This window comes from Monodelphis domestica, chromosome 5 (genome assembly GCF_027887165.1).
Source record: "Monodelphis domestica isolate mMonDom1 chromosome 5, mMonDom1.pri, whole genome shotgun sequence".
NCBI lineage: Eukaryota > Metazoa > Chordata > Mammalia > Didelphimorphia > Didelphidae > Monodelphis > Monodelphis domestica.
The window spans coordinates 283,760,665-283,786,355 of NC_077231.1; the positions used below are offsets into that span (position 1 = coordinate 283,760,665).

The 25,691-nt window shown below is 42.2% G+C and overlaps 1 protein-coding gene across 2 annotated transcripts in view; it reads right to left on the minus strand.

The window, feature by feature from the left end:
• FYCO1 (FYVE and coiled-coil domain autophagy adaptor 1) overlaps nt 1-25,691 on the minus strand; it is a 107,876-nt gene that overhangs the window by 71,617 nt on the left and 10,568 nt on the right. The window contains exons 1-4 of one of the 2 annotated variants that reach the window (XM_001379531.4): nt 16,542-16,791; nt 15,954-16,119; nt 11,480-11,586; nt 10,224-10,349 (exon numbers count right to left, since the gene is read on the minus strand). In XM_001379531.4, coding sequence (XP_001379568.1) covers nt 10,224-10,349; nt 11,480-11,586; nt 15,954-16,005 — 285 coding nt within the window. In that variant the 5' untranslated portion in view covers nt 16,006-16,119; nt 16,542-16,791. Of the gene's footprint in view, nt 1-10,223; nt 10,350-11,479; nt 11,587-15,953; nt 16,120-16,541; nt 16,792-25,691 lie in introns of those variants that run through there. The other variant, XM_007505070.3, reaches the window with a different exon arrangement.

Genomic DNA, 25,691 nt, shown 5'->3' on the forward strand with positions numbered 1-25,691 from the left:
ATGATAATACTCAACAATATATGAGAAATGGCGCTCGTCCAAAAATTACTCGAGGTACTAATGACCCTCAGAGAGGTGCCCTTCAGGGGGGTGCCCAAGGAATATCCCAAACACAATGATGGTGCCCGGGGGGGGCTGGGGCACAGGAATCAGAGGATACAACCTTTGATTTCCCAGACCCTGATGTCCTACTACCCGTTGTCCCTATCCACTGCCCTCCCCATACTAATGAACCCCATGTTACCTTAAAGGTGGGTAACACCTATTATGATTGTCTATTAGACACCGGAGCTTCCTGGTCTGTATTAAAGAGAACACCTGATTTACAATGTTATTCTATTGGCTCAGAGAATGTAATGGGAGTATCAGGAATAACCCAAAGAGGACTTCCTCCTAGAATGGTGTCTGTAGGACCCCTAGAGGTACAACACTCCTTCCTCTTGATGCCTGACTCCCCTTTAAATTTGCTGGGGAGGGACCTTCTATGCAAACTCAGAGCCACAATAACCTGCTCCCCAGATGGCTCATTATCATTAGAAGTACCAGAGGAATCTTTAAATTTACTCCCTGTACTTCTCTTGGAAAACCAGGAGGCAAAAGAACCTTCCATTTTTGAAATACCTAAAGATATACCGGAGTCTCTTTGGGCCACATCTTCTTCTGATGTAGGCTTACTTAAATCTGCTGTTCCTGTGCAGATAAAAACTAAATCTAGCCCACCTCCTTCTATCCCTCAGTATCCCCTCTCAAAGGAGGCAATTGAGGGTATTACACCAGTTATTAACTCATTAATAGAACAGGGAATAATAATCCCTTGCAAATCTGAATACAACACGCCCATCCTGCCAATTAAAAAACCAAAATAAAGGACCCGATGGCAAGCACATCTATAGATTCGTACAGGATCTAAGGGCAGTGAATAATCACGTTATAAAGAGACACTCCGTAGTTTCTAACATACATACTATTATTTCATCTATTCCTAGCACAGCTACATACTTTACAGTAGTAGACTTGTGTTCAGCTTTCTTTTCCATACCAATACATGAAAACTCCAGACATATTTTTGCTTTCACCTGGAAGGGCTCACAATATACCTGGTGTCGGCTGCCACAGGGTTATGTCGAAAGTCCGAGCTTATTTGAGCAAATTCTGAGCCAAGACACAGACAATATAACATTTAAAAATAGCAAATTAATCAAATATGTAGATGATCTACTCTTGGCTTCAACAGATGCAGAAACATGTCAAGAAGATAGCAAACACCTTCTTTTGGAATTGCACAAAAGAGGACATAAAATCTCTAAGGATAAAGTTCAATGGTGTCTCCAAAAAGTAGAATATTTGGGATTCATCTTGACTGCGGGTGCTCGTTATATTTCTCCAAAACGAATTGAGAACATTCAAAAATTGAGTGCTCCTACCACTAAGAAACAGCTGAGAGCAATTTTAGGAGCAACAGGGTTTTGTAGACAATGGATTCCTTGCTATGGGGAAATCACTAAACCCCTTATAGCATTAACAAAGGATTCGGTTCCTGAACCCCTCAAATTAGAGCCTGAACACTTGTCAGCTCTATCAGATTTGAAAAAGGCTATCATGTCTGCCCCTGCTCTAGGCATCCCAGATTACAACAAGCCATTTACTTTATATGTGCATGAGCGAAGAGGAGTAGCCTCTGGTGTGTTAACTCAGACTTTGGGACCTTCTCAGTGCCCAATTGCTTATTATTCTGCCCAACTAGACCCAGTAGCAGCAGGAGCACCACCATGCCTTAGAGGAGTAGCTGCTACAGCCTTACTAGTAACAAAAACCGTTGATTTAGTATTGGGATGTCCATTAACAATAATGTGCCCACATGAGATTGAAGCATTATTGGTAAAACATAGAACACAGGCATTCTCGGATCAGAGAATTACAAGGTATGAAATAACCTTATTAAATAGTGAAAATATTACCTTGAAACGCTGTTCAACTCTAAACCCTGCCACCTTGCTTCCAGATTTACCTACTTCAGGAGAACCACTACATAACTGTGAAATATTAGTGTCCATGGCAGAAAAGCCTCGAGATAATCTCTTGGACACTCCCTTAGACAATGCAGATCTGATTTTATTTACCGATGGTTCCTCTTTTATGAGGGATGGCATACGTTACACTGGAGCTGCCGTAGTCTCAGAATTTGCCACTGAATGGTCAGCTTCACTACCTTCTAACATTAGCGCTCAAGGAGCAGAACTCATAGCTCTAAAACAAGCTTGTATAATTGCCAAGGATAAAAAGGCAACAATTTATACAGATTCTAGATATGCTTTCGGCATTTGTCCCTCAGTCGGGATGCTATGGCTCCAAAGAGGATTTTTAACCTCAGCTGGAAAATCCATAGCTAATGCAGAAATTATTAATGAAGTTCTTTCTGCTCTCAAACTGCCTAAAGCCCTAACTGTAGTTCATTGCTCTGCCCATACAGGTGGCTCTGACCCTGTCTCTAGAGGAAATGACCGAGCAGATGCCGCTGCAAAACTAGCAGCCATAGAAGGACCTGGATTAATTTTAACATTAACAACCACTGATAATTTAAATTTATCACTCTCCTATAATGAAAAGGAAGTGGAAAAATGGAAACAAAAATTTAAAGCAAAACAAATTAATGGAGTATGGGTGTCACCTGAAGGAAAACCCCTGCTCCCTAGAAGTTTCTATAACCAAATTTGCCAATCTATTCATAAAAATGGTCATTTTGGCACCCAGGGCATCGTGGACTCTGTCAAGAGAGTATGGATAGCCCCTGGTATAACTACTGTAGCCTCTAAAGTATGTTCAGCCTGCCCTATTTGCCAGGCATATAACCAACATGCATATCGTGGAAAAGCCTTTGGGGGACGTCCTCTGGCTTACACACCTTTTGAACACCTACAGATAGATTTCATTACAATGCCAAAAGCTGGACGTTATAAATTTTGTCTAGTAATTGTAGATCAACTAACCAGATGGCCTTTCCTACGACCCGAGCCACAGCAGATTTTGTTGCAAAGATACTTTTAAAAGAAATTATTCCTCGTTTTGGCCTACCAGCACGTATTGACTCCGATAGAGGGAGTCATTTTACCGATTCTGTCTTAAATCAAATATATTCTTGCTTGGGGATAACTCCAAAATTCCATGTTCCATATCACCCCCAGAGCTCAGGCCAAGTGGAAAGGATGAATAAAGAACTTAAGACTATGATTGGCAAATTATGCACTGAGACCCATTTAAAATGGCCTGAAATTCTCCCTCTGGCCCTATTTTATCTTAGAAGCAGGCCTAGAGGAGACTTACATATTTCACCATTTGAGATGCTTTTTGGACATCCGCCTATACAGGCTAAGCCTTTCTCCCCGGCTTATACATCGCTATTAGGGGGAGATATTACTATTGCTTCCTATATACAGGAGTTACAGCACAAACTACGTGAACTTCATGAATCCGGAGCTGCAGTACAAGCTGGACCATTAGACTTTTCTCTGCATGACCTGAACCCAGGAGATAAAGTTTATATCAAGAATTTCAAGCGAACTGGAGCAACTGAACCTTCATGGGAAGGACCATTCCAAATATTATTAACTACTCCAACATCTATAAAGATTGGAGAAAGAGACTCTTGGATTCACTGCTCACATGTGAAGAAAGCATCTTCTGCTGAGACTGATTGACTCTATCCTATCATATAAATTGTGACTCTATCTTATCATAAGAATTGGAGATAATAATCCATAGACAAATGGATGCTGTTTTTCTTTCAAGAATATATTGAATTACTGATTTTTTTCTTATTTTTTCTTATTTCTTTTCTTTTATTTTTTTATCAGAATATTTGATTTTTTTCATTTTTGTACTGAAGGTACACATAATTAATATTAATATTTTTTCCCTGCAGTAATACAAGTTAATATATATACCCTTGCTATAATATCAATATATGCCTAAAAGCTTTAAACTATGGGAACCTGCCATTTATTGATAAAATATTATAGGACTGTGATTAATGTTTGTGTCTGATTCCAGGAAAAGGGATAAAAACAAGGAGCACAGACTAAACCTGAATAGTGCCAATAGAGCACACAAGAAATATTAAAGTGAGACTTGAGGTTGCGACGCTTAACTTATGTTTAAGTCGTAGGACTTCCTTGTATCTACACTCTTTTCGAAATACTCAAACAAGTACAAAGCTTGACTATCATGCTGGCTCCCTATATCTCTGAAGGAAAAAGATCAGACAAGGGAATGACATTTCCCCATCAAAATAGAATTCTAATTCTTTTCTTCTTATATTATGGCAACTTCCTGTAGTCTTGGCTACAAATGGCTAAGTGAAATATTACTGCATTCTGTCCTACATACTTGTGGGATAGAAATTACTTTAAATTGGACCTATACAAGGTCTATTTTGAATTTTTCTTATGTTTTTGATTATTTTTCTATTCTTTTGATAATTGACACATATACCCCCATAACTGAACATTGCATTCTGAGCTAAACTTGATATATTTTTTAAAATACTTACTTCAGGGGGGATTGTATTTTAATTTAAAATCTAAGAATTTTTGAATTTTTTTGTTTGAGATTGTATTTTTATAAAAATCCAAGACTTTTGTTTAAGATTTTACTGTTATAAAAAAATTTTTAAAGATTTTGATTTTGTTCGAGAAAAGATCTTCAAGAAAGAAGCTTGAAACTTTTATATCCAGAGAATGAACTGTTGCAGAAAGATGCCGAAAACCTACACTTCATCAAGAAGATCAAGAATGAACTTTGGATGTGATTGATTGGACTGAACTTTTGATTGAACATTTATTGTAACATTTATGCCAAAAGGGACTGCCCCTAATTTGGCTTTCTGTCAATGCGCCTAGCAAACATTGGTTTTGCTTTCTTTTCTTTTCTTTTCTATTTCCTCTCTCACTATTCTAATTTCTCTTAGAAAATTGAATATTGTGTATATCTTTAGTTAGAAGTGAATTTAGAACTACAAAATGATTATGTTAAATGATCAATGGGGAGACTAGTCTCCCAATGATCATCAGGGGGGATTGTAAACCTCAAAATTCCTTAGACTTATAAATGTTGGAAATTTCACCATTGGGATATTTCATACTTGGAAAATTTCTTACTGATAGTCTACTGGAATGGGAACCCCATGGGCATGGGAGGTTCCTCCTCCTCCCTTCTTAAGATTACTTTAGGACAGAAACCTTTTGCTGAACAATGGAAAGGACTCTGACTTATGCTTAAGCATAGAACAGGAATTTCTTTGAGTCATGATTGATTTTAGAATTGATACAATGGAGATACTTGGAATCAATCTCCACCCTATTCAGTCCTAACAGGATTGAGTAAGGGCTGCAGCCTAGATCAAAATTTAATTATTCCAATCTCTACCCTACTCAGGTTAACAGGATTTAGAAAGGGCTGTAGCAAAGGAGCAAAGATTTAATCATTTGAAAATATGACCTTCAACAGACATGTGCAAAGCCTCTGGGCGGTCCTGGGTTAAGCGAGAGCCTCCATTGACAGGGAAATTGATGAAGAGTGATTGGTAGATGTGAGGACTGAGGGGAGGCAACTTGGATGGTGTCCTTAAAGATAGGAGGGTCTGGAGACTCGAGGAGGAGGTTGAGTTTTTTTTGGTCGGTGTGGTGCCTGGGCTGAGGGAGCTTGCTCGGAAGGAAGCTGAAGGTGGGGGCCTCTGAGACTGTTTCTCCATTTAGAACACGTGAGTAATAGGGACTGATCTTTTTTCTTTGCCCCAGCTATCTAAGGGCTTGGGCCTTTTGGCCCAGCCTAAACAGAAGGGGTATTTAAGCCCTATTCCCTTCTCTCCCCTTTCTCTCTCTCTATATATATCTAATTCCTTTCTTGCTCCTATTGTAATTAAATTCCAAAAAAGGCTGACGGCTGACTTGAGTTTTTCAATTAGGAATTACATAGCTGATTCCTTGGCGACCTTAAATTAATATATATCAGTCTTTTAAAGTGATTCCCTTGTAACAGTATACACACACAAGGTAAAGGTTAGAGGCTGGAGCAGAATTTATTGGGCATCAACTGAGAAAAAGAAGGCAGGAGTTGCAATAATGATATCTGACAAAGCCAAAGTAAAAATAGATCTTATTAAAAGAAATAAGGAAGGTAACTACATCCTGATAAAAGGCAGTATAGACAATGAATAGTAGTACTCAACATGTATGCAACAGATGGTATAGCATTCAGCTTTTTAAAGGAGAAACTATTGGAACTTAAGGAGGAAATAGACAGTGAAACTATACTAGTGGGAGAACTCAACCTTCCTCTATTAGATATAGAGAAATCAAACAAAAAAATAAATAAGAAAGAAGAGATGTGAATGAAAACTCGGAAAAATTAGAGTTAATAGATATATGGAGAAAAATAGGGACAAAAAGGAAAATACCTTTGTTTTAGCAGCACATGGTACATTCACAAAAACTGATCACATACTAGGGCATAAAAACATTGGAAAAAAATTTACCATTCTCCAATTGACAAATGGTCAACGGGCAGGAATCGACAGTTTTCAGATAAAGAAATCAAAACTATCAATAAGCATATGGAAAAGTGTTCTAAATCTCTCATAATTAGAGAAATGCAAATCAAAACAATGCTGATTGGCCAATTTGACAGTAAAGGAAAATAATAAATGGTGGAGGGGATGTGGCAAAATTGGGACATTAATACACTGCTGGAGGAGTTGTGAATTAATTCAGCCGTTCTGGATGGCAATTTGGAATTATGTCCAAAGGGCTTTAGAGACTAACTGCCCTTTGAACCAGCTATACCACTGCTGGATTTGCACCCCAATGAGATAATAAAGGAAAATACTTGCACAAAAATATTTATAGCCATGCAAATATTTATAGTGGCAAAAAATTGGAAAATGAGAGGGTGTCCCTTGATTGGGAAATAGCTGAACAAATTGTGGTATCTGATGGTGATGGAATACTATTGTGCTGAAAGGATTGATGATCTGGAGGAATTCAATATGAACTGGTAGAACCTGAATGAACTGATGCAGAGTGAAATGAGCAGAACCAGAACACTGTACACAGAAAGTAAAACATTGTGGAACAATACAATGTAATGGAGTTTGTTACTAGTAGCAATGCAACAAGCCTGGACACTCCTTTAAGGACTTATAGGAAAGAATGCTATCCACATTGAGAGAAAGAGTAGAAATGCAAAAGCAAAACATATGGCATCACTTATCACATGTATACGTGGGGATGTGATTTTGAGTTTAGGCCTTAAAAAAATTTCTCATTAACAAAAATGAATATGGAAATAAGTATCAAGTGACAACATTTGTACAACCCAGTGGAACTGCTTTTCAGCTCTGGGAGGGGGGAGGGAAGAGGGAAGGTAAAGGAAATGAATCATGTTAACATGGAAAAATATTTAAAAATAAATTAAGAAAGAGATTTGTTAAACTCGCTTTAGAAAACAAATATGAATCTATCTAAACCAGGAAGTACAAAAACACAAAAAGTAAATTATAGGCCAATCTCATTAATGAATATAGATGCAAAAATCCTATAAAAAATACTAGTTAAGCGATTACAACAATATGTCACAAAGATTGTGACCAAACAGGATTTATACCAGGAATGCAGGTACAGTTTAATATAAGTAAAAATATCAACATAGCTGATGATATCAATAACAAAAGAAATTAAAACCATATGATTGTATCAGCATAACAAATCTTTGACAAAAATACAACACTCATTCCTATTAAAAACACTGGAAAGCATAGGTATAAATTGATCTTTTCTTTAAATGAAACAAAACAACTTAAAGCCATCAGCAAGTAGTATTTGTAATGGGGAGAAGCTAGAAGCTTTCCTAAAATGATTAGGAACAAAACAAGGAGGTTCATAATTACCAACAGTATTTAACATAGTATTAGAAATACTAATAGCAATAAGAAGAAAAAGAAACTTATGGAATCAGAATAGGCAACATGATGGTATTTGTGAAAAACCCTAGAGATTCAACTAAAAAGTTAGTTGAAACCATCAATAATTTTAGCAAAGTAGCAAAATAGAAAATAAACCCACAAAATCATTAGCATTTATATATTAATAACAAAGTTCTGCAAGAAGAGATAGAAAGAGACCCTCCATTTAAATAACCACAGAGATAGAATAAAATATTTGTTAGTATATCTGGCAAAACCTAGGAGCTACATGAACACTTTTAACACAAATAAGTCAGATCTAAAAAATTAAAGAAATATTAATTGTTCCTAGATGGGCAGAGCCAAAAATTAAAATGACAATCCTACCTAAACTATCTATTTCTTTAATGCCATCCCAATTAAATGATAAAAAATATATTTTGAGTTAGGAAAAATAATAAAATTTATTTGGAAAAACAAAAGATTAAGAATATAAAAAAAAATTAGAGGGGGACAAAAAGGTAAGGAAAGAGACCTAGCAGTACCAGACTTTAAACTGTATCAGTAATTATCAAAGCTATCTAGCAATGACTAAGAAATAGAAAGGTAGAGTAGTGGAAAAACACAGACAAACAGCAGTTAAAAAATTATGGTAACTTTGCATTTGACAAAAGCATAGATCCAGCTTTTTGAGATAAGAAATAATTATTTGGTAAACATGGCTGGGGTAACAGGAGACTAGTTTGCCAGAAACTAGGTATAGAACAAAATTTTGCACCATTCACTAAGATAAGATCAAAATGTATATATGATCTAGAAATAAACGGAAATATTGTAGGTAAGTTAGAAGAACAGAGAACATATTATCTATCATATTTGTGATAGGAGAGGAATTTATGAGTCAATAAGAGATGGAGAGCACTGTGAAATGTAAAATGGATAATTTGGGGTATATTAAATTGAAAAGTTTTCAAACGAAGAAAAAATACTGACAAGATGAAAAGGAAAGTAGAAAATTGGGGAAAATTTTTATAGAGAGTCTCTCAGATAGAGATCTCATATCTAAAATGTATAGTGAACTTTGTCAAATTCACAAGAGTCATCCTCCAAAAATGGGCAAAAGATATGAAGACAATTTTCAGAAGAAGACATCAAAGCTAAATGTAGGAATATGAAAAAATGCTTTAAATCACTATGCAAAACAAAACAGTTCTGAGAAATCATCTCACATTCCTCAGACTGGTTAAAATGACAAAAGGGCAAAATCTTGGGAGTTCCTCCAACCAAAATGTTGGAGGAAATGTGGAAAAATGGGGACACTAATACACTGTTGGTGGAACTATGAACTGATCCAATCATTTTGGAGAACCATTTGGAATTATACCCAAGAGAGTTATAAAACTGGGTTTAGACCTAGCAATACCATTGTTGGGTCTGCTTCCCAAGGAGTTCAGGGATAAAAGGAAAAGAACCCATATGCTCCAAAATATTCATAGCAGCTCTCTTTGTGGTGGCAAAGAATTTGAAATTGAGGGGAAGCCCATGAATTGGAAAATGGCTGAACAAATTGTGGCATATAACTGTGACAGAATACTATCGTGTCATAAGAAGCAACGAGGAGGCTAATTAAAAAAAAAAAAGCTTGGGAAGAACTACATTGGCTAATGAACAATGGAATGAGTAAAAGAGAATATTATACCCCGCTACAGAATGAACAGTGCAAGAACAAATTGTGAATGTTATCTCCAGAGTGAACTAAAAGGTAAGAACATGAGAGACTAAATTTGGATGAACATGTCAGTCTCCCAGACAATATCTTCTGTGATGCAGGGAGGGTGGGGAGGAACGGGGACATATGGATGGGATTTATTATGAATAAAAGTATGCCAAACATATACGAGATCTGTGATTTCATTTATAGCCCATCTTTTTTTTTTGTATATGGAAATGCTTGTTTTATTTGATTTTGTAAAACCTAGAATTTAAAAAAAGACATTTCTCCACATGGTCAATTTAATTAAGCATTTTTTTATAAGTATTAATAAACATGAAATAAATCTGAAATCAACTTCTTTATACTTTACCCCTTTTCTCCCTTTTTGGGGAGAATAAAAAGAGTTTACTTAAAAAAAAACAACTCTCCTAAGTTGGTTCAATGGAAAAGTCAAGCCTGAACAGTTATAGAGCTTCTTCCCAAAGCCCTCCAGCACAACCAACGGAGAGAGAAGAGCGGAAGACCATGCATCCTCTGCTCATCAACTCTACTTACCTCTGAAATAGACTTAACAAAGCGGATCCCATCATTGGCTCCTTTCACCTTTGCTAGACAGTCACAGAAGTAATCCCAGTAGTCCTTCCTGTTCCCTAGGAGAGTGGCCTTCTCCTTCTGGTCAAACTTTATTGGAAAAAGAAGAGAAGATCCAAACTCAGCTTTTCACCACCAGGCTCCAAAGACCAGTAAGAGGGAAAGATGAATTTCACCTCCTGAGGAAATCTTTATGGGTAGAGCAGATCAGCTCACATCAAAATGTTTATTAATTGTGAATATTTAAAAATGAAAGCAATAGGTTTAGGGATTGAAAATCAAAGCATTTACTAAAAGTATATCCCAGCTCAGGGAGGAAAATAATTGAGACTTGCTACTAAGTACTCAAACTATAGGTGATTAATTTGTTTTCTCATTCTTCCATCACACACACACACACACACACACTCACACTCTCTCTCTCTCCCCCCCCCCTTCTCTTCCAGTGACTTAAAATCTAAAATCTGAAATAGGTTTAATTAAAAGGAAATTACTAAATTGAAGGCAGCTGGGTGGCTTAGTGGGTAGAGTGCCAGGCCTAGAGATGGGAGATTCTGAGTTCAAATGTGGCCTCAGACACTTCCTAGCTGTGTAACCCTGGGCAAGTCACTTAACCCCAATGGTCTGCCCTTACTGCCCTTCTGCCTTGGAACCAATACTTAGTATCAATTCCTAACACGGGGGAGGGTTTAAAAAAAAAAGGAAATGGCCAGGCATATTTTCACAATGAAAAGGCACTGAAAATCATTCTACTTAAACATGTTGGCTGGTAATTTCTCCAATTTGCTCTCCTTAGCCACCCAGTGTGGTAGGGAATATAATGGAACTCTGAAAGATACACAATAATAATTATAGCTGACAATAAGGTTTATGTAGTACTTCCATGAACACAATCTCATTTGACCCTCATTTCTCGATAAAGTTTTGGATCTTTGGTGATGAATGGCCTCAACCCATTTTCAAACTCCAAGGACTAAAATCTCTAAAAAAATGTCTTTGGGTTTAAATACATCTCAAATTCACATGGAATCTTCCAAAGAACATACCAAAGGCCATCCTATTCAACACTGAACAGTGGTATGAATATAAAGGGCACTTGGGCTTAACAATGTAAATTTTAAATGACCATTGGTGAACTTTATTACTATTCAGGAAGGGAACCGATGATCCTTAGGTAGGACCAATAGACAAGAAGGGAACTGAGCCCATGTATTACTGACCTGTAAAAGATACTCAAGTTTGTAGGAAAATTTGTGTAAGTTGGCACTGTCGTCTGTAATTGGCTCCCCGATATCCTTAAATTCCTTGCTGAGTTCGATCACAGCATCTTTAAAACAACAAACCAGAACAGGTGATCTGAAGGAGGTTGATGGAAGGCCATGGACAGGTGTGAAGAGTAACTAATAATTATGGTAAAATAAATTGAAAATCTGTTACATAAAAAAAGGAAATAGAACCTTTTAGTCAGACTTTGTATAATCATAGCTTTTCTTTATCATTGTTATTGTTGGTTGTCCTTCATTTTTGAAAGACCAATGCCAATGTGGAGTAATGTCTCGGCTTGTGCATGAATTGGATTTAAGTAAGGCAGAGCTGCACAAAGTGGTCAGCTTTACTTTCTCTTCCAGAATCACTGAAGTTTAGTGGCAAGATAAAATTTGAGACTACTGGCAACAGTCTGGGATGCAGTGGATGACCTTATTTTTTAAAATTATTTTATCTTTTATTTTATCAATTAATTTAGAATATTTTCCCCATAGTTGCATGATTCATGTTCTTTCCTTCCCCTCCTCCTACCCCCCTCTCATAGCAAATGAGCAATTCCACAGTGGATGACCTTAGGGCTTCCGTGGTGACCAAGTTGTTCTCATCTGCCCATCTGGTAGAGTCTATAGAGCCTAGGCCTTGGGGATTCAGATAACCCCTCAGGTACCTACCAGCTAGCATTGAGAACAAACCATTACTTCTTTTGGATGTTGTTTCTTCTGGGCAAAATGGCACCCTACCCACCCTACTGGGCTGTGGTGAGCAAAGTGCTAGAGACATGGAAACTGTTACTGATGCTCCAGTGAGCCTTCCTCTCCTTTCCATCCTCTGCACCAGATGTGGCACAGAAACTACCATTATTTTCCTGGTGGCATTTCTACAAATACTTATCCAGAAGGCTGAAATGGGAGATGTCCAAGTGACCCCTGGGATGATGTATCTTCTTTTTCTGAATGCCTGATAAAATCAAACCCCATCCTCTGCTTAGACAAAACTAAAGTGATTAAAATCAGAACAGGAACACCTCAGTAATTTTAACTTCTCACCAAGGGTAATATCACAATAAGGCATCCTGTCTATATTATATCATATGATGGCTTTCACAATTACATTATATAGATTGTCTACTACAGATAGGACACTGGGCCAGAAGAAAAGGAATCTTTGCTTTTAACAAATATTATTTCATTTTTCTGCTTCAGAGTAAGGCATAGGAGATAGCACTGAAATTCTTTAGACTTTATTTCATTTCCATAATAAATTTTTAAAAATCAAATGGAGACAATAAGCTATATGCTTCATCCATATGCAACATGAAATGGTTGAAGAAATCCTAAAAAAAGTCCTTGGTTATATTTTCCCTTGCATGTGGTTTTTTGACCTCTGGAACAATAATGAACCCAACTGTGGCTTCAGCCACCTAGTTGTGGTCTCTTGTATGAGGGCTTCCTCATTTGTAGACACCATCTCTGAGCTGCTGAGCCTTCTGACTAGTAGAGAATGGCCATCGCCTTTGAGTCCAGTGGTGTGAAAGGTGACCACACAAGTTCCTGCTGCAAAGAAAATGGAACGAGATAAACAGTGACTGAGCCTTGTCATCTGGTCACAAGCTCAGGTGACTAGCAGGGTGGAAAACTCCTCAATTCTCTGAAATTCACCACATGGAATAAAGGAGGGCCCTGCTCTCTGGGACGAATGCAGAAATGGAGTCTGACCTTTCTTTCTAGTGGTGGACAGAACTGTGTTGCAGTGACCTAGAACCAGATCCATCTTCACAGTGTGTTGAGACCACCAAGCAGAGGGAGACGAGAGGGCAGAGAGCCACCCTGGCAAAAAGGCTGCTAGAAAGGAAAGATGAGGAAAGATGGCGCTCCTGGCTCATATCCTGCAGTAGTTTGGTGAGTCCTGCAGGACATGTTGGCTGGGAAAAGGAGGATGATTCCAAAAAGTCGGTGTTTCCTAAGTGCCAGGCACCAGGCTGAGCTCTGGGCACTCCAAAGAGGCCAAACAAGACCCGGAGTCAAGAAACAGACATCCCAAGATGGGGGCGCCACATGCAAACAGTGAGGAGCACACCAGTGCATCCAAAGTAGAGAGAAGGTCATCACGAGTGGGAGGGCTAGACAGGCCTCCTGGAGGAGATGGTGCTTGAGGCTGGGTCCTGAAGGAAGGCAGGATGAGGGGGAAGAGCCCGGCACACGCAGGAGGCAGAGGTACCTCTTGAGCAGAGACAGGAGATGGAGGCCGAGTCAGTGTGAGGAGTCTAGAAAGGTGGGCTGGGGAGCAAAGAACTCTGGATGCCCCACAGAGGCCATTCTGTATGTGCTGGAGGCCTCGTGGGACCAGCTCAGTTTTCAGAGTCAGACTAGGGCTTCAGGAAAATCAGTCTAGCAAAAGGCTTGGAAGCCAGGGCCTTTGTTCAGGGAGACAGGCACTGAGAAGGAGGCCCTGGAGAGGGCACGATGGCCTCACTGATGCTGGCAAAGCTCAGAAGGGGGAGAAGGACGTGATGAGGTGGAGAGGCCAAAGGGATGCTGAGTTCTAGATGTGTGCGAGGCCATTGTGATGTGGGCTGGAAGTCAGGAAAGGACAAGGACTGGACAGACAGCTAGAAATACCTGCCCAGAGGTGATGACAGAACCGATGGTCATGGAGGGGAGCACCGAAGGGGACAGGGGCAGGGACAGAGGTGTTCTTTAACCTTTCTTTGAGCCATGGGCATCTGTGGCCATTGGCTGAAGTTTATAAATCTCTTCTAAGAATAACATTTTTAAATTCACATGCCAATATAAAGGAAACCAATTATGCTGAAGTAGAATTATTGAAAAAAACTGAAAACAAGCTTGAGGACCTCAGCTTAAGAATTCTAGGCATAAAGGGAAACAGGAAGAGGGTCCAGAATAGGGCACCCAGGGTGAAGGAGCAGGGCTTAGATTCAGAACTGGATGGGGGTCTGGGAAGGATTGATCATCTAGGTAGGGAGGGGGAGAACCGGGGGGATACAGGGACAGAAACCCACAAAGGAACGAGTGTTCAAAGATAATGACAAACAGCATCAAAGGCTGCAGAGAGGCCAAGGAGGAGGCCAGAGAAAAGGCCATGGAATCTGGCAATCGCCAGGTCCCTGTTAGCATCCAGGACATCACAATCAGACACCAAGCCACCGAGGGTGAAGGAGAGAACAAGGACAGGGGAAGAGGACAGGGGAAGGGCACGCGTGTGGAGGTCCAGGAGGTCAGGGAGGAGATAAAAGCCCGTGACCTGACAGAGGAATTTTAGAGTTTGTGAGCAACAGGGAGCAGGACACTTGGGAGCCCTGGTGGGAGCCAGATGATGGGCTCTGCTGCAGCGGGGAACCCTGGGGAGTCATCGGCATCCCCTGGTGTGCGGTGGGAGTGATGGTGAAGAGCCTGTGAGCTGGCCACTGGACTTGCACCGGGGAAATGGCCCCGGCTCCCACAGACGCTGGCTCCTTGAGTCTGGACATCACCGATCCAAGAAGAAAGGCTGCTGGGTGGAGGGGATGGAGAGAAGGCCCAAAGATGGCTGTGGGGACCCAGGGGCATTTCAGCGCTCCCACCCAGGTAGGTGAGTCAAGGGACAGCCGATACGGAAGGAAGTGTAGCCAGTCATGGAAATGGTGGCGAGAGCCGAGGTCTCAGGCAGTACCAGGACAGAAGGAATGACAAGGAAGACACTTAAGATGAAAGGAAGTTTGTTCATTAGAGAACGAACATTCCAGAGGATTTGAGTTTGGACAAAAACATTTCCTTATAGTCACCCTATGATGTAGGGGATACCAGCATTTTCCCCATTTTACCGATGAGGGAATTAAGACTCAAGAACTAGGACTTGAGGGCAGCTGGGTGGCTCAGTGGATAGAGCCAGGCCTAGAGACCAGAAGTCCTGCATTCCAACCTGGCCTCAGACACTTCTTAGCAGTGTGATCCCGGGCAAGCCCCTTCACCCCACTCTTCTGTGCCCAGTTCAGAGTACTGATTCTAAGACGGGAGGTTTGCCAGGGATGGCCCAGCCCAGAAAGGTCGCGGAGAAACAGGATCCCAGCGATTCCACTCCAAATCTGGTCTGCCGGCATTCAGGATAGTTCGGTGTCCCGCCTCTCTTGCTTAGAGCTTGGCAGAGTTCCTTCAAAAATCAGCCTGTCCGCTCCGGTGTGGAAGCGCCTCCATCTTAAGCAGAACGGAGCGCATCCCTTTCCTTGGAGTCCACAGAGAAAGACCGAAGTGAGTCCTGTCTCCCAGAGGTCGTGGCTCTGCCTGCACGCTGACTTTGGCCTGGGGGAGCCGCAGTCTGAGCGGAACGTGCTCGTGCCGGGACACGCCACAGCCCAGGTGGCCAACTCCTCCCAGGGCAAAGGTCCAGGGCAGGCCGGTGTCCCCCCCGAGCCCCCCAAAGACGCAGCTTTACCTTGCAAGTCTTTGATAATCCTCTGCAGCTGGCTCTCAGCACCCGATGCCATGGTGAGCAGGAGGTCTGCCCAGGCGCCCCACGTGCCCCCCAGTCAGCAACAGGATCCACAGTGCATTCTGGCTGCCGGTGTTCTCGGGGCAGAGGCCGCACTGCTTCAGGGCATCTGGACATTGGGAGGAAGGAAGCAGTTACACCCTGACAACAGCCCAGCACCCCAGCACATCGGCAGGAACACTCATGTGGGGCCCAAGTCCTCCTCGGGACATCGACGTCTCAGCCGTTTGCTCCCCCTCACAGCCTGGCTGCTGGCCACAGGCCATGCCAACAGGCTGAGCCGGTGTAAGGCCGGGAAGCGAGGGGCGTGCTAGGACACGGCCCCGTTCCTGGCTTCCACTGACTCCTTCCCAGCTGAAAAAAAGTTTCCTAATCCTGTTTTGGTGCATCATCTTCACCCGGGAAGGCACAAACCAGGCCTCTGGCTTCAAAGAGGGTGAGACGTTCTGATGACAAAGGGGGCTCCCCAGATTCTCCCCTCAATCTCCTACCCCCTGGCCGCCCCCCATATTCCTTTGGAAGCATACTAACCGGCAGACTTCCTCTGGCCAGTGGAGCCCAGAGCCTAGGTAAGCCAGGAGCCCAGGACAGGCTCTTCCTTATGGTTCTGAAATGCCCAAAGCCACAGCCTGGGATGGAACACTGCTTCTTTTCCCTTCCTTCCCCCCCGAGTTGTTCAGAGCCCACAGCCTGAGGTCCGCCATTCAGGCCGGCCTGCCCTCAGAGGCCCTGGGCAGGTCCAGGAGGAAGTAAGGGCCAGCTGCCTATTTTAAGCTGCATGACAGCATCTGTGCTGGTGGAGGCCCAGCGGAGGACTCCACTTGCCTAATCACTAAAGCAGAGCAGCTCAACAAGTCAGACGAGTCTGCAACGTCATCTTTTGCTCCAGGGATCCTCTGTCCCCACTTTGGGCATTATTCTACTTCAGCACCCCAACAAGTCCCTTTAATGCAGAACTTCCTAACCTTGTCCTGTCACAGACCCTTTGAAGAGAGTCTAGGGAAGCCCCTGGACACCTTCTGAGAACAATGTTTTTACATGCATAAAATGAAGTCCACAGGATTAGGAAGGAAATTAATTAGACCAAATAGAGTTACCAAGGCCACAGCCCCTGGTTAAGTCCATGCTCCACGATGACCAGCACTACATAAACACTACTTCTAATGCTCCTTGGATTCAGCTCAGCAACCAGCAGGGTCTGGTCCGTCCACATTTTTCAAAACAAAACAGAAAAACAACAAAAACTCCTCCTTGCCTGATGAGTGCAGCTTAGAGACACAATGACTAGAGTGGCCGGCCTGGAGTCAAGATCAAGCTGGGTGACTCAGGGTGACCCAGACCTGGTTGACTCAGTGCCCTCATCTGCGACGTGGGGATGATAATGACAGCTCCTACTTGGCATCAGGAAGAGACAATATTTGTAAAGAGATCAGCACGGGGCCCAAGCCTGGGACATCAGGACCACTCCCTCTCCCCACCCTTAGCACCCCTCATTTCAGGAGCGGGAACAAAAAGTCTAGGAATCCACCCACAGCTACACTCTCCTCCTTCAAAATATTTATGTAAGTATTTCTAAAGAGGCAAGGAAGTACTATCACGGACGCCCATTCCATTTCTAGGTCTACACATTCCATTTCCTCAGCCCAAGTGGAAAGAATATTAGATAGATGGATGGATGGATGGATGGATGGATGGATGGATGGATGGATAGATAGATAGATAGATAGAGATAGGTAGACAGCAACAGAGAGATAGATACATAGACAGATAGATGGATGAATGGAGAGATGGATGGATAGATGGATGGATGGATGGATAGATAGATAGATAGATAGATAGATAGATAGATAGATAGGTAGACAGCAACAGAGAGATAGATACATAGACAGATAGATGGATGAATGGAGAGATGGATGGATAGATGGATGGACAGAAGGATGGAAAACTATAGATAAATGGATAGATATATACATACATGGATGGATGGATGGAAAAACTATAGATGGATAGATAGATAGATGGATGGATGGATGGATGGATGGATGGAGAGATGACAGAGATCTGTAGATAAACTGACAGATGCAGAACTGAAAAGAAAAAGAAAAAAAGACAGAGACCTGAAAAAAGGTAGATGTATAACAAAGAGGACAAACCAGCTATACGTAGGATAATGGAAGGAAATGGGGCCTCTTTAGCAAGTAAATAACTCTGCCAGTAGCTAACTTGAAATAAACCACAAACTAGGTCATTTTTGAAAAATCAAGACTTGGCCACAGTTAAATTATCCTTCAGTACTTCAATGACCCACGGCTTCATCTATGTGGATATTGGATACAGGCAAGATGGAACCCCTGTGACCAAAAGAAATTGTTCAGCTGGTGCTCAGGCCCCTGGGGAAGCCTCTTCAGCCTTGGCTAGCATAGCCCTCAGACAATAGTTCATTATCAGCCCACGATCCAAAACTCTTCTAGCCTTGTAGGACCGGCCCAAGCTGGCAATGTGATGGCAAAGAGAGACTTCAAGAACCCAGAGAAAACAAGAGCTCTTTTGTTAGTCCCAAGATAATAATGTCCTTGGGGTATCTGTAGCCAGGCCTGGAGTCAGAAGATTTTTCTTCAAATTAAGTCTTACACACTTCCTAGCTGTATGACCCTGGACAAGTCACTGACCTATTTGCCACAATTTCCTCATCTGTAAAATGAGCTGGAGAAGAAAATGGTCAACCACTCCAAGCAATATAGGCTAATAAAACCCCAGATGGGTTTTTTCATGTGCCCACGAAGAGTTGGGCACAACTGAAAAAAGGCTTAACAACCACAATAAAGTTATAGGGTTCATAGATCTCTAGTTGGAAGGGACCTCAGAGGCCATCTAGTCCAACATTCCCTCTCCTTCTACAAGATGAGGAAACTGAGGCCCAAGGAAATGAAGTGACTTACCCAAGGCAGGAAGCATCAGAGGATAATGAATGTAGGGCTTATGACTCTGAAGCTGTGGAAGTCATCTCTTCCTCGAAGCCTGCCTTGATCCTTCTAATTGTTAGTATTCTTCTGGTTGTTCAGGTTTTTAAGTGACTCACCCAGGGTCACACAGCTGGTGTCTGAGGCCTGATTTAAACTCAGATTTTTCTGACTCCAGGCCCAGCACTTTGTGCATTATGGTGCCACCCAGCTTTGTTGGTATTCTACCCCTTCCCAAATTATGGTGGATTTAAAGGCTGCCTTGTTTTCAGTGACTGTATCCAGAACAAAAATATTTTGCTCAAGTATTCCTTTGCATATCTGACAGGCAGTTGGGAATCATTGGGGTGGTACACTCCTGGGTCACATATTGGCTTTTTAAAATTCATGATCCTCTTTGACTACAGCCCTTACCAGATTCCAGGTCCACATTACTGCCTTCTCAGACTAAGGCAAAAAAGCTCATGTCCACACTCCACTTCTGGGCAATATGGAGGAGGGAAACAGGAGATCCACAGATAATCCCTAAGGTTTACCTCTGGACACTGGGGTTCTGGCCAATCCCCCAGAAAGGATAAAGAGGGAAAGAAAATGTACAAAGAACTCATCCAGATCTTCTAATTAAATCAAAATACCACTTAGTACTCAGTGATCTCAATGCAAAGATGAGAACAGAGCAGAAAACACAGGCCAAGGCTAAGAGGTCCTGCAGGCTTACAGCAGCCCAAAAACTATCCTATAGAGAAAAGAACTGATGGTCACTGGGTGTACCAAGTGCTGAATAACAGGGCAAAAGTAAAACTGTGTCTATGTTAATAGACAGGCAAAGACCCAGTTCTGAAGGTGTCATTTCTAAATCAACTATCTGTCTACATTCAGAGGATGGCTTTTGTAAGAGCAAAGATAAAAATGAATCAAAAGCTAGAATAATAAAGAGAAAAAGAATATGGCCAATGTGAAAATGGCGATTTGAACCCCAGACTTCAATCCCCAGAAGTCCTTGGCAGTCTCTAGAATTCCCTATAATATCACCTGAATTCCCACCTGGGCCATTGTATTTAAACTGACTCTCCCGGTCTCTCTGTTTCTGCTTCTAAGCACAGGGGTCTCTCAAGATGTAGTAAGTGAAATTGAATGGGCTAGTCAGCCCTCCTAGACACGTGCTTTTTCTTATTTTGTATTTCTTAATTCTAATAATCTTTAATAAACCTCATAAAATATAATACTTTTAGTAGAGAAACTAATTTAATTGTTAACACCAGTCAGGCAGAAAAGTCAGTGATACATGATCATAATTTTATCTGGAAGTTATGGCTATGGGAATTGCCAAAAAAAATGAACCTACAAAGTGCCATTATGTGCCAACACTTAATTTATTTGTCAAGTACAGCGAGAGATGGTAGGCAAATCCCAGTTTAGAATGTAAACTCCTTTATACAATCTGGCAAAGAAGAATGGTGGAAGATTCCCAAGTGTTAGAGCAAAGGGCGGCAGTGGAAGATATCCTGAGGGTTACTGAAGGTGAAAATGGAAGGAAGACAACATGGAAAAAACCAGAAAATATTTTTTTGGGGGGGAATTGTATTGATATATTTCATTTACATATTATCTACCCAATATATCCCTTTCCTCTCAAGCTCACACCCAGAGAGCAAACCCTTATAACAGAATAAAGATTTCATATGTGTGTACGTTTATTTCTGTTGATGGAAAGATGATTCTCATAAAATTTAGGTGGGAAAGTAAAGACATGGGTCAATAGTTGGAATGTTTTCTGGGTCTTCTTTTTCAGTGTTAATGACACAAAATCTACATGCATGTGTGGTTTAAGACAAGAAGATGCAGCTACCAAGTGAGGTGGCTAGATTGAAGCTGGGACCTAGACTGCCTTTGCAGGTTGGTCATGCTGGGACAAGTGGAGGCCTAGAGGAGAGGGACAGGCAGGATCCAGGGTGATGGAGGTCTGGCACAGCTGCTGACCTCTCTGCTGCCCAGGAGGGATCACGGCTAAGTGGATGATTCTCAAGGGAGAGGAAGCCCTTGGCTTAAACTCTCCAGTTAGTTCCTTCCCGCCACAAAAGGCCACCATGAATAGTGTATTAATACTAAAAAAAAATGGCCTCTTGGCATCACAACTATTAACCTATAGCCTTACTTTCCCATCTAAATTTTTATGAGACTCATCTACATAGAAAGAGAAATGTATGATGGGAAAAGAGGTTGGCCACGAGGCAGAGGGAAAGAGCAGACAGCCCAGAGCTCCCCCAGAATCCTTAAGATCTCAGGTAAAAGAGGGAAAGGCCTTCTGCACGCTGGGAGGTCATCCTCCATCCCTGTGGTTAACTTATAAAAGGAAAAAAGCACTGGATAGGCATGTATGAAGGGGTTGCAACCTGCCCCACTGGAGGGAACAATTCAATCATGGGAGGCCAGATAACCACAACTTCTATGTAAAGAATTGTCTTGTCTGAGCTTCATGACAACCTTATGACCTCCATTTTATAGAGGAGGAAACTGAGGTCAATGGGGTTAAGTGACTAGTCCAGATCACCCGGCTAGTACATGTCTGAAACCAGATTTGAACTCCAGGAGAGGAGTCTTGCTGGCTCCAGGCCTGGCCCTTTATACACTGCACCACCTAGCTGCCCATTTCAGGCACGTGGGAGATGCTTAATAAATACATGTTGCTCCATCAAAATCCTTCAGCACTGACTATTTATATATACATTTATATATATTTTTTTCCATTATACTTTAGGGCTATTAATCACACCATTTCAGAGCGTGAACCACGCTTCCTTGGAAGGCCTCTGCTGAACACATCAATACCCTTCCTTTATTGTGAGGTCTGTCCATAATAAATAAGCATTTATTCATCACCCACTGTGTGCCGCGTGCTAGGGATGCAAAGAACCACAAGAGACAGTGGCTGCCCTTGAGGAGCTCACAGTGGAACCTGGCAGTGTGGGGAGCGCAAATGAACCCCCAGGACCTTTGGGTCCCCAAAGCCCTCAGCAATGCTCTCCCAGCCACCCCAAGGCTGGCACTGCAGGTATATCACAGCAGCCAAGGCACCCCACAAAGCCAGGCACCCCACAAAAAGCCAGGTGCCCCACAAAGAATGAAGATGAGGGGGAGGAGCCATGCCTGGATGGCTCCTTATGAAGGGAAATAAGGCCAATGAGCCCCTACCTGACTCCTCAGACTCTGGAGACCCTGGGATTCCCAGCAGCAGGCCAGAAAGTAATGGGAGAGGAGGAACGTGCAGGGCAAGGGGGAGGTTGGCCCGAAGAGGCTGGGAAGCTCATTAGGTGACGCAGGCCCTCTAATTAACCAGGCTCCATGCTGAGAAGCCGCATCTTCCCAAACTTGCCCAGCTGCCCTCTCTGCCTCTTCTTGAAGGGAATTAGGACATACCTCCATGCTGGAGTCTCCACATCCTCCCCTCTGCTCTGCCACTTCCCCAGCTCTACAGGGCCTTCTCCATGCCATTGTATTGGATAGACATAGGCTACCTATTTATCTGTCAGTTCCACACAGTGACCTGGGTCAGCAGGTCACAGATGTCACCAGTGACACATTAACCCGAGGTTTTATTTCCTTTAAGAGAGGAGGAGGAGGGGAGGAAGAGGAGGAGGAAGGGAGGAGGAGAGGAGGAAAGGAGGAGAGGAGGAAAGGAAGAGGAGGAGAAGAGGAGAAGGAGGAGGAGGGACCCAAACTATCTTGCTAAGCAATCAAATCTGGAATAAGGCCAGTGTGGAGGCTAAGAGGCACAGAGCTAGTGGTGGAGCCTGAGATCCCCATCATTTAAGAGACAAAGAAGTCCTTGGGAGAGCACTTTGGATCCAGGCATGAGGCAGCACTGGGAGGAATTTAACAAACCATTTTTGAGGGCACGAACAACTGAGCATTCAAAACTTATTCGTCCAGGTGATCTGAAATGTCTGTCCTTCTCCCAGTTAGTCTAATTTCAGTTCAGGGGAAGATAAGTTTCCTTCCAAAGCCTAAATGTTAAGACCGGAACAGATAAAGGGGTTAAGGAGAGGCAAACAAAGTCTGGAAGAGAGTTGTGTGAGGTGACCCTGAGGGCAGCCTGCTGGCACAGTGGTGGTACTGGGTAGCTGGGGCTGGAAAGTGCAGGGGCTGGAGACAGTCATGGAACTATGAGGCCCAGGACCCCAGAGAACTTCTTTTCTCTCCTAATAAATCAGGCTTTTTCTTTCAACTTATTTATAACCCAATACAAGAAATGATGGGTATCGATGGTGCTTGTGTTCAAAGTCTGTGGAATATGGGTATCCTCAAGCCAGGACCTCTCCTCTGTGTTCCTAACCCCTCACCGCTGCCCACTGCCCAGCCTCTCAACAATCATCTGGAATCTAGTATTTGCTATTGCTTTTCTATTTCCTTCCATCTGCCAGTGAGCAAGTCCTGTCCAAGTCCAAGAAACAACACCATTCATTCGTGAGAATCCAGCCAAATGAACTTGGAACTGTGATTTTCTAATCCTAGCACTGCATGAACTCCTCATGGGATGAATCCCCAAACCTTAACTCAGCTCTTGGTGGCCGGAAGGGTTAGGAACTTTTTCTCTTTCCTCTCTCCACTTTCTTATTGTGGCAAAATGGCTGAAAAGATACCACAAAGAAAAGGAAGGAAGGGCAGGGGAGTCCCAATAAGCTACTGCCTGGATTTATCAAGCCTTCAGTAGTCTAGAATTCCCTGTATAATGTGAGCACTGTGCCTCTCCATGAGCCTAGAAGGAATCTGGGCAGTCTATTTCAACCCTCTTTAGACATTCACAATCCATTTATCTAATGAGCTCCTTGAAGGCACTGCCTTTTTGCCTCCTTTGTATCCCCAGAGCTCAGCCCAGTGCATGGTACTTAATTGGTCCTAACTGACTGAAACAACTAACTGGCAAAGCTGACATTTTCCTAGCTGGGTAGTGTAGTTTATAGAGGGTCAGGCCTGGAGCCCAAAAGACTCATCTTCCTGAGTTCAAAAATGGCCTCAGACAGCCCTCACTTCACTCCGTTTGCCTCAGTTTCCTCATCTATAAAATGAGCTGGAGAAGGAAATGGCAAACCACTCCAGTATCTTTGCCAAGCAAAATGCAAAGGAGGTCACGAAGAATTGGACATGCCTGAAAAACAACATTTTCCTTTAGGTAAATCTTTAAAAACTTAACGCCTGAAAGCAATGCCAGAGAGTGACAAAGACACAGATCTGAAAGCCAAGACACTTGGCTTCTAGGGTTGACTACCAGTTTCTTTTGTTTCATCTTGGTATACCACACTTCCCTTGTCTGTCTCTGGATTTCCTCTTCTGCATAATGAGGGGCATGACCTAGAGCAAACATTATTCACCTTTTTTGTATCATGGGCCCAACCTCTACCCTTTGGCAGTGTCTGGGGAAACCTATGTACCCTTCCCATGATGTTTTCCAATAAATAAAATACACAGGATTGCCAAGGAAACCAAATACGCTGATAAAGAGTTATCAAAATATTTTTAAAACAAGTTTGTAGAGCTCAGACGAATAACCTCTAGGCTAGATGATCTCTCTCACATTTGAGACTTCTGAGCGAGGGCAGCCTAGTTCTGCAGAGTTAACTAACAGCTCAAAAACAATTTGGCTAAGCCAGGCCTAGAGATTGGGCCGCTTATATTCACATCTGGATTTGATTTTTTGGATCCAAAAGATGAAAAAAAGAAGCTTCTATAAAGAGTCCAGTGTTTGTGGGCGTCTTACTGTGTTCCTGACTAAGCAGACACGTTTGATTCTGTTCTACCAATATGCTCAGGGACATAAGGTGGCAGGTCTCTCCAGAATAAGTCCTCTCCAGGTCAGGAAATAGCACTTACACCCTAAAGGACAACTACACCAAAAACTCTTAAAGTAAATGCACTAATTCAACTACAGAGGGTTGGGAAAATCCTAACAAAGAGACAACTAGCTCCATGACAGACCTCGGAGTACCTTCTTTCTCAACCTTGCCTTTGAGATCGAAAAGAAAAACAGTGCCTGCACTCACAGGAAATCTTATTTGACATATTCTCAAGCTTCTGGGGAAAAAATAGCAAAACAAAAAAAGCCATAAATACCATGAAAAGTCAACCCCTTCTGCAAGGCCAGGCCATGAGGCACTAATTTAATTACGGTCCCCAGCAACAGGCACATCAAACAGCTGAGTCAAAAGGCCAACATGAGAAACCAATGACTGTCATGGGCAAACAAGGATGGCTTGCAGCCAGGAGCCCCTCTTAACTACCGACTGTTCCCTTGGTTGAAATGACACATAAAATGATGCTGGTTGGCAGGGCTTCACTGAGTCAATTGACTTAATTATTTATTTCACATCATGTTAAGCACACTGTTAAGAGCTTGCTACCTTAATTGAGGCCAGTCTTAAATGGGTCACCCTGCAAGAAGGGCTACACATGGCCAGAAACTTGCCCAATGCCAGCTTCTAGAAATGAGAAAGTCAACCTTAAAACACTCAATGGGCAGTATGATGTAGGGAGATTCCTGGAAGTTATGATTCCATGAAAGACTTACTATGAAATTTTCAAAAACCTACTCAACCACTCAACCAACTTAGAGTTCTATTTCTAGTGAAAACCAGAGAGAAACATGTCTATATACAAAGGGCTGAAAGGTTCACATTTCTCCCCACTAGGACTGTTTTTTAATAAGAACAGTACAATTTACTAAGGA